At 41.0% G+C, this 10,555-nt stretch overlaps 1 protein-coding gene across 1 annotated transcript in view; it reads left to right on the top strand.

Annotated features, from left to right (window-relative positions):
* Positions 1-704: 704 nt before the first annotated feature.
* The window catches only part of LOC135055586 (keratin, type I cytoskeletal 19-like), a 62,219-nt gene continuing 52,368 nt past the window's right edge, over positions 705-10,555 (top strand). Inside the window, exon 1 of the mRNA XM_063959818.1 lies at positions 705-1,185. Coding sequence (XP_063815888.1) covers positions 808-1,185 — 378 coding nt within the window. The 5' untranslated portion in view covers positions 705-807. The remainder of the gene's footprint in view (positions 1,186-10,555) is intronic.

The raw sequence follows: 10,555 nt of genomic DNA, 5'->3' as shown, positions 1-10,555 counted from the left end.
TTGTAGTAGCAGTGGTAGTTGTTGTTGTAGTAGTAGTAGTAATAGTAGTAGTAGTAGTAGTAGTATCATCATCACTTTTTTGTTATATATGCCTAACTGGTAGAATAAGCGTACTTTATACAGATGGTATATGGTAGAGATTGGGGCTATAGATCTGTATGTCGTTACTAAGTACAAGGAGAGCATCAAAAGCAGCTTGGGAGGGAAAGTAAGGGGCATCCAGTTACCAGACTACTGGCTTGGTGCTGGGTGGCTTCTGCTGGTAATTAGAAAAAATAAATAAAAACAAAAACCAAGTTATTCAGTAATGGTAGCAGTTTTTAAAAGAAAAAAAATGCTTTCTAAGTATACAAAACTGTCAAACACTACATTTCATACTACCAGCGCTGAAGAAGTTAATGTATTAGACAGTGTAATTATACTCTGCAGTCTCTGGCTCTGCAGTAGAATTCTTTGTGACTGAATTCTCCATGTACAATGTTGTGGTACACTATAGTACTTGTACATGATTATAGTGAAGTTTCAGCTTAGCAGATCAGCCTCCACCTCAGACACACCTTGTTGATATAATATGAATGAGTTAAAGAAAGAGAGAGAGAGGTTCAGTTGTTATTCAAAATAATAACACAGAGGTGCTGGATTGAGCAATGAGAAACATACTTAATGAGATGACACAATCCTATTTGCCTTGCTCGGCAACTCCCTCTCTGAGAGGCATAAAGTAGACTAGCAAAGATACACTTCTAGAACAGAGCAGCCGTGCAGAAGACAGTTGATGTTTATTGAAGATTCACAGCTGATGTCATCATGAGCCACTACACTAGTAGCTTCCTATCCTCTCCCAGCTTAATTAATGGAGGTCTAGAAAAGTCCTACAACTCCTCTACATACAGCATGGGAGGCAGAAGCGATGTCTCTATTTCTAGATCCAGCTCCCTTTCCTCTGGGATGGGGGGCTATAATTACACCACGGATTATAGTGAAAGGCTGCTGTCTAACAATGGCAAGGAGACCATGCAAAATTTAAATGACCGGCTTGCCTCGTACCTGGAGAAAGTACGTTCCCTGGAGGATGCCAATATGGAGTTGGAGAAGAAGATCCAAGAGTGGCATAAAAACAGGACACAAACCAAAAAGCGAGACTACAGTGTGTATGAGAAGACCATTTCAGAACTTCAAACGCAGGTAAAAGATGCTTAATGTGACTTAATAGACCATACTGTAATATCTCAAACATCCACTAATGTGTCAGTGTCAGATTGAATCATTGGGCCTAATTACATCACAGGCTCACTTATAGTAACAGGCTGTGCTACAGAATGTCAGATACACAACTTCAAAAAGAAAACAAATGCATTCAAGTCTAAATTTCTGTATTTTTCTCCATTTTTCTCTGTTACTTTTAGGATAATTTTTGTCTTGGTATAAATTAGAGATGAGCGGGTTCGGTTTTACTCGGATTTACTCGGATTTACCCAAATCTTATTGGCTCACGGACGTCACGTGTTTTGGTTAGCCAATAAGAAAAATCCAGAAAAAAAGAACTTGCAATAATTCTGGCGTTAAGAACCGAGTAAATCCGAACCTGCTCATCTCTAGTATAAATTGTATCACAGTATTTACTATGTACTTCCACCCTGTTTGGTGGGTTACTTTGTCCTGTATATAATACCCCACTTGCAAGTTATTTGTTGCTCTACAATATTCTTTTCAGTCTACACGTGTTGGTTATAATGTAGTCTTCATTCCCTTAGTTTGCTTAATCCCTTATGATGTGAAAGTTTCTAGTAAAACATGTCCCTCTTTTCTCTAATACTGCCTGGATAGAAAGCATCCTTTCCTCTTTCCTGGGCAAACTGGTTTCACAGTCCTTAGTTTCCAGCTGTCAGAGTGTAGCACGTGTTTTCTCTTGTCCAGCTTTAAGACAGTGTATACTGCTCCTTAGATTAGTAAGTCTCTTTAAGAAAGCAATTATGCCATGCTATGCCATGTAACACCTGAAAAATATTTTATCATGTTAGCATTTGGATCTAATTTAAATACAAAAGGTTCTATAAAAGGGGATGCAATCAATTTTCCGGCTGTCGGGATCCCGGTAGTCAGGATATCAACGCCGGAATCCCGACAGCTGGCAATGCCGATAGCCGGAATCCTGGCGCAGAGGGGCTATTCCCACCCGTGGGTGTCCACGACACCCGTAGAGTGAGAATAGAATCTGTGGTGAACGCAGCGAGGCTTGCGCTGCCTGTTGAGCGCAGCAAGCTCACAAGGGGACTCTTAGCGCTTGCCCCGCTGCCGGCATTCTGGCGGGTGGGATGCCGCTGTCGGGATCTTATAGCCAGCATCCCGCCCCCTGGTAAATAGTATGTATTCCCTATAAAAGTAACTAGAAGTATATATAACTTTAATGACACAGTAATTCACCTCATAGAAGAGATGTCATATTAAGAACATACAATCCATGTTGAAAAGGGCATGCAAAGATTAAACAGGTTCCATCATATTACACTGACCAACATTCAGAACCTGCCGACATACTGGTGTCAACATTCTGAATGTTAACCTTCTAAATGGCAGCTAGTGATACCACACCTATTTAGCAAGTGCATTTGATTTCACACAGATCGCTAGCACCACGTATACGTACTGTAGGTGTGGGCAAGTGTGCATTTGTGATGATGATGATGCTAGGAAAACAAGCATGCGGGTAGGGGCGGTGCTGTCACATAGATGCCTGCAACTCAGCACATTGGCGAATATCCACATTTAGCACTGTGCAAGTGTTATTGCTGCTGATTTGTGCACAACACTGAATTGGTCCCAGTATTGCTCCTTATTTATAGTTAATTATGCTAGCATGACCTCATGTTATTCATATATGCCCTTTAGAAAAGGATAATGATTATATGGAAGATCAACTATTATTTGCTTCATTAGTTACTAAGGGCAACTTCTCCACTATTACACTTCCCTACTCTTTTCACTGCATGATACAAAGGGCTGTATCCAATTAATGGTAATTTACTGTAGTTAATGGATTTGGCCGGGGTTATCCAATTATCCCAGATAGCTGGCACTTACTGTCAGTGGGTCAGTGGCATAACTAAAAAAAATTCTCCCCCAAGCCAAAAAATTATCTGGCGCCACTCCCACCCCCCATAATTGGCACTAGTAAAGCGATAAATCTGCGAGTGCCTTGGGGCGTTGCCTTGCTGAAATGGGCGTGGTTTTGCAGGAAAAGACTACCTTATACCCCAGTTTTGCAACCTGCATGCCAGACGTTGGCCACCACAGGAAAAAAATAATAATCAAGATTCATGCCCCTTACATTATTTGTCATTTTCCTTCGTATAGTAATGCCCAGTATACAATATGCCACATACTGCAATGGCCCTTAGACATTATGCCACACACAATAATGCCCATGACACAAAATGCCACACACCATAATGCCCCCGACACATTATGCCACGCACCGTAATGCCTGTGACACATTATGATAGGCATTGAAATGCCCGTTATTCATTATGCTACACACTGCAATGCCCCTGATACATTATAGCACATACAATGCCTGTGACACATTGTGACACACACTGCAATGTCCGTGATACATTATGCCACACACTGCAATGACCCTGAGACATTATACCACATACCACAATGCCCGTGATATAGTATACCACACACCGTAATGCCTGTGACGCATACCACGATGCATACCACAATGCCCGTTATACCCTTTGCCACACACCACAATGCCCGTTAAACATTATGCCACACACTGCAATGCTCCTGAGACATTATACCACATACCACAATGCCCGTGATATAGTATACCACACACACCGTAATGCCTGTGACACATACTGCAATGCCCGTTATACCCTATGCCACACACCGCAATGCCCGTTATACATTATGCCACACACTGCAATGCCCATTACACATTAAGTCCTACAGTAAGGGTTCTAATTACTTTTAAATTACCTGCTCGTTGCCAGAGGTTTCATGCTCTTGGTTCCATGCACGGTGTCAGGGGTTTTCATGCTCAGGGTGTCATGCTCGTTGCCAGGGGTTTCATGCAGTAGGTGTTATGCTTGTTGCCAGAGGTATTATGAGCTGGGTTTCAAGCTTGTTGCCAGGTGGTAATATTCGTTGCCAGGGGTTTCATGCACTGGGTGTCATGCTCGTTGCTAGGGGGATTTCATGAGCTGGGTGTTGTGCTTGTAACCAGGAGGTAATGCTTGTTGCTAGGGCTGTGCTCCCAGTGCCACATATGCCTACAGTGCCAGGTACACATATGTCCCCAGTGCCAAATATGGCCCCCCAGTGCCAAATATGCTCCCCCAGGACCAAATATGCTCCCCCAGTGCCAAATATGCCCCCCAAGTGCCAAATATGTCCCCCAGTGCCAAATATTCCCACCCCCAGTGCCAAATATGCTCCCCCAGTGCCAAACATGCCCCCCCCAAGTGCACAATATGTTCCCCCAGTGCCAATTATGCCCCCCCAGTGCCAAATATGCTCCCCCAGTGCCAGGTACACCCTCCCCCCCGGGCTCCTCTGCTGCTGTGCTGTTTTGGGAAGGAGGGACATGGAGGGCACAGCGCGTGCCTCTCCTGTGTGTCCTTCCTGTGTCTCCAGCGATAAAACGGGCTATAATTGGTTAGCCCGATAATGAACATTGGGCTAAAATTGCAATAATAGCCCATTTTATTGGCCGACAAATTAGTCCAGTTAATTGGATACTCCCAAAAGACTTTAGTAAGATATATAAGGGCTTCCCCTGCAGAACATCACTGGGTTTCTGACTTGCATTGTGGAGAGTACTGCCATGTAGCCATAAACTAAAACTGACAACTACTGTATTACACTGGCCTAATAGGAGTTTGTGTCACAATGTAGTGACTTCACTCAGATAAAGTGACCATTATACTATTTTAGTTACTCAGGTAAAGTGACCATTACTGTATATTATTTTAGTTACTCAGATAAAGTGACAATTATACTATTTTAGTTAGTTATAGAGCATTACAAGTAAAGTTCTCCTTTATATTTCTATGGAAGCATTGATCTATATGAAGAGCCACCTGTGCAACACAGTGGAGGAAAGATGACGGAAAGTAGATTACGTTTTACTTTATCCTACACATGTAACATCATCTGCCTTGCTAAATGAAATTCTCCTCTCTCTCTACATGAACTTTCATCTCTTCTCTGTTTGTGCGTTACAAATGAAATGGAGGCGAAACTTATATAAATAATCCTAATGTACGTTCACTACTCTCAGATATGTTTGTACATACAGTAAAGGCGGAAGGGATGTCAAAAGTTCAAACTTGAATCCTGATTGGTTCAGTTGCTATAACCAAAATAAAACATTTGTGGAAATGATAAGTACTGTAGTACAGAACTTTTTCTATTGGCTGAATTCCTTTGCACAGCAAATTTGGGATGGTCATCTTTGGAGCTTCCAAAAAGATCTTGAACTTACATAAAATATTGTAATTACTAACTGCTACAGGGGGAAATGTATCAAAACTTTGAGAGAGATAAAGTGGAGAAACTGCCCATAGAAACCTATCATCTTACACAGTATCTATAATTTGTCTAGCACAGTCTATAAAATGAGAGTTCAAAGTTGATTAGTTGTTATGTGCAACTTCACGTCATCTCTCTCCAAGGTTTGATACATCTCCCCCTTTATGTTTTATTAACACAAATGAGATAAATGGAATATTTTATTTACAGGAGTGCATGTGGTAAATGCCTGTGAATAACAAAAGAATGAGTTGTTTACTATAATTATTATCAAAATGACACAGTGCATTATTGCCCTAACAAACATGATTACCCATCCTTTGTACTGCTATGCAGTAAATGAGTCAGTAACTTCATAACACAATACAGCTCTATGCAAGGAAAGGACAGCAAGACTGTTCTAAATCTATTCTATACCCCATATACTATTATCAGGGTGTTTGATAAGAGACTAGCATTTCTAAAAACTGGTGCAAAGGAAATGGTAGTGTTCCCTAAAGCAAGCAGTCAGATGTGTATTGTCTTTTCCTAAGCTGTCCTAGAAAAATGACCACAAAAACCATCTGGCTCCTGCTGCATGAGTAACACTAACAGTTTCCTTTAGAAGTCAACAATAGTAAGTTGCTAGTAAGCAGTGCTGATGTTAATACTGCTGTACCAAGCAATATAGAGAATTTTTGTAAGTTTTACCACTTTCTCTTGAACACATATTACTAAACTTAGAGGGTGACCCACATGATCGCTAGAGGGATATGTATCAAGCCTAGAAAAGAGACAGAGTGGAGACGTTGCCCAAAGTAACCAATCAGCTTCTGTCATTTATCGGGCACAGTCTTTGAAATGGCAGTTAGAAGGTGTTTAGATGCTTTGGGCAACTACTCCACTTTACCTCTCTCAGAAGCTTCATACATCTCCCTTTTATCATAAATGTATAGCATATTTGTAATGACCTCCAGATAAAGCAGGGTAAGCTTTGCTGTAAGTGGTACAGACTGCTTCTTTGAGGTAACATGAGGTAACACATGGTATCCTGAGTTACACCTTTGTAACCAGACTATAATGTCATCTTCTGGCACCTTGCTGCACTCTGCAGAGATTCCCAAAGTGCCCTCCAGGGGATGGAGATCAGGAGTTTGTTGAACAATATTAATGTAGAAATAATACTATACTTTATTCAACTATACTATACTTTGTGTGTTTAGTCAGATATTTTGTTTTACATGTAATTTTTCAGTAACTAATCTTAAAAAGTAATCAATATTCCTTTTCTCTTTCCCAAAGCTGTTGTTTCTAGTTATTATCTTCTCTTCTTGGGGCATGTGGATCAGCTCCTACTGTAACTGTCATTTATCAAAAACAGCCTATAACAGTTAGGAGCTGATTGGATGGTACTTTATCTCCATCCATTTTATATCTCTCCAAAGCTTAGTACATAGACCCAGTAGTACCAACCATGTTACAGGCTGTGTTTGTAAAATGACAGGAGAAGGTTGGTTGGTACTTTATCTCTAGCCACTTTGTCTCTCTCTTAGGGGTCTATTCATGAATCTGTGAACAGAGTGGAGAAAAGGACCAGTGGAGAAGTTGCCTATGGCAGCCAATCAGCTTTGAAGGAAGCCTTTATCAAGTACATTCCATAAAATGTAAGGGAGATGCTGATTGGTTACCATGGGCAGGGTCGGACTGGCCCACAGGGGTACCAGGGAAACCACCGGTAGGCTCCACTGCCTGAAGGCCCACTCCTTCCTCTAGGGATCAGGTTCCAGACTGTGCATTTGTATTATACATGGTAGATAAGTTGCATTACACTGCACTAAACTATTGTGTATTTCAAGCTTCTGCGAATGCTGGCCACACACCCTTTGTAGGCTGGCCACACCCATAAGTATGGGCCCCTATAACTGAATTCCCCTGGTGGGCCCTTCATGTCCCAGTCCGACACTGACCATGGGCAACTTCTCCACTGGTCTGTTTTTCCACTCTTTTCACTGCTTCGTGATTAGACCCATAAGGCTTAGTACATCCGCCCCCATTATCTCTCTCCACCATATTTATCTCCAAGTGTTGATGCATATGCCACCTTAGGTGAGTATGTTAGCATTATTTTTTTTTATGTTTAACCTTTTTACTATCCATCCTGTCCTCTTTCATTGACATAAAAAATATATTGTGCTCAAGCTGCATCTCATCCAGATGCCATACCCGCATAAGCTTAGGTAACACCAATAAGAGCCAATTCACAAATAAAAATATCTGAACTATTTCATTACACATGTGGGGGGCTGAATCACTTAATCACTAATAGGGGTCTATTTACTAAGCCTTGGATGGAGATAAAGTACCAGCCAATCAGCTCCTAACTGCCATGTCACAGGCTGTGTTTGAATTATGACAGTTACTGTAGGAGCTGCCTGGCTTATACTTTATCTCCGCCCACTGTATCTCTATCCAAGTAAACAGACCCCTAAAAATCACTAAATGATATGGCCACACACACAACAATTGCTGGGAAATTTGAAAACTACATCACTGGCCAATCAAATCTGCTTATATTGCCAGTGTATGTTGTTGCTTATCCCTAATTATCTTGGGCTCAGGAGCAATGATGTATAATGCACTACATTTGTCTAATTACAACTTGGATAAGTGGGCACTTCTCCCCTCATGTATTCTAACACTTTTCTATTTGGTCTCCAAACATTGCCGAATATCGTACTAATAAATATACAGTATATCTTCTTAAATCTGTCTTATTATCTGCATACTGCTGGGGGGTTCTAATATTCACATTTAATGATGTACTTTATTCATTTTTATCTGATGGTTTAGAGGATTTTCATGTAATTAAAAGACCTACTTTAAGGTAACTGCAGTCTCTACATATCAAATTCACTAAACATTTGGCATCTGAGCTACTGGAACTTTCAAAACGTTACCAGAATGTGGTCAGCCAACTGTTTCCAAAAGCAGGGTTAAAAAGTAACCGTTCTGAAATGTCTGAGCTCCTTTGTGTGTGAAAGTTCTCTGAATGGGGATGTAATTTCAGATGATCAGACATCAGACCTTCGTAGCACGCTAATCCAGCACCAGGCACTATATTATGTTGACACTTCTTGATTTTCATAAACAGACAATAACTTCTGCTTCAGGCAGAAACTCAAAGACTTTTATTTACAATGGGAAACTGAGTGAGGAACACAGATCAGGATCATACAGTAGCAAGGGATTGTCCTATGATACCATGGCTACTTAAAGGTGTCATCTGTGTAAGTGGTGTACACAATTAAACATTACATTTTGTTATTTACATCAGTATGACATCTAGTAGCAATGTTAAAATCCCATATATTTATGCACTTTGTACTTGTTTTGTTCATGTGCCTCCATGAGGCATATAAAATGTCATATGAAAAAAAGTACTGATGTTCAAATGATTGCCTTGAAGCATTGCAGCATCTTGTGAAGTCAGTAATGCCTTCATCTACATGCAATCTACACATCTGCCATTTTATAAAAATAAGTTTCAAAAGTAATACATTTCTATGTGTATAAGGAGACCTACTGTGTACTGTATGTACATATATACTGTATGTCTACGGCTGGTGCTAGGTTCTTCTGCCACTCACTAGACTCCTACTTAGACTTCCACTAATGCCCCGCAGAGCAGGAGACTTGGATTGTGGAATGGCCACATCTATCAGCTTACTGTGAGTGCTAGCTCTGTATACATATAGGGGGTCATTCCGAGTTGTTCGCTCGTTGCCGATTTTCGCTATACTGTGATTAGTCGCTTACTGCGCATGCGCAAGGTTCGCAGAGCGCATGCGCTTAGTTATTTTACACAAAAGTTAGGTATTTTACTCACGGCATAACAAAGCTTTTTCATTGCTGTGCTGATCGTAGTGTGATTGACAGGAAGTGGGTGTTTCTGGGCGGAAACTGGCTGTTTTATGGGAGTGTGCGGAAAAACGCAGGCGTTCGAGTTGCAAAACGCAGGAGTGGCTGGAGAAACGGGGGAGTGGTTGGGCAAACCCTGGGTGTGTTTGTGACGTCAAACCAGGAACGAAAAGGACTGAGCTGGTCGCAATGGCTGAGTAAGTCTGGAGCTACTCAGAAACTGCTAAGAAATTTCTATTCGCAATTCTGCTAATCTTTCGTTCGCACTTCTGCTAAGCTAAGATACACTCCCAGAGGGCGGCGGCTTAGCATGTGCAATGCTGCTAAAAGCAGCTAGCGAGCGAACAACTCAGAATCACCCCCATAGTGTATTACAAATACTGCGTTCAGTATAAGGTTCGCTATTAGATCCTATTCATGGGCATGCAACACTCATAAAATAAGATTAATCTGCAGATTTATTTATGTAGCAAAAACCTCCCATTCCCGGAGGGTTGGAAGTGAAAATTTAAAGTGCCACTCAGTCAGTGTAAGACATGCTGTGCTTTATACTGACTGTGAGTGCCACTTTAAATTTTCACCACCAACCCTTATGGAAGCATCAGATTACAAAATCTGCCACTTCATAAATATAAAGCCTGTAGTCATTAAAATGGTCACGTTATCTACATGCACTGGTGAGACATTTTTTGGACAAAAAAATTACTACACAGTGGTCACTTGTGCACTTTAATGCGGATATTTGTCCCCAGAGTTTTTCTGTTTAAAACAGATTTCTGTCATGAAATGTTCCAAACATTTGGGAGAGCACCAGAAATGTACATACTGTACTGTAGCTGTGTTTTCATAACTTTTAGTGCATACTGCTTCAGGGATAAATTCTTGTAGATTAGTTAGAGTTGGTTGTAAGAATACCGGGTCTTGCCTAATTAGGTAATAAGAAATCCAAGTATTGCAAATGAGAGGTGCAGAATACTGTATATGATTCAGCATCTCATGGAATGCTGTAAAACATTCAGCATTCTCTGGTGTTGCCACATACAGTATGCAAAGGGTGACCGTGCCTTGTAATTAGACTAATAATAATTGCATACACTTCTTAAAGGCCAAAACA

This window comes from Pseudophryne corroboree, chromosome 3 (assembly GCF_028390025.1).
Source record: "Pseudophryne corroboree isolate aPseCor3 chromosome 3, aPseCor3.hap2, whole genome shotgun sequence".
In the NCBI taxonomy this organism is placed as follows: Eukaryota; Metazoa; Chordata; class Amphibia; order Anura; family Myobatrachidae; genus Pseudophryne; species Pseudophryne corroboree.
This window is presented reverse-complemented; position numbering and strand designations above follow the sequence as displayed.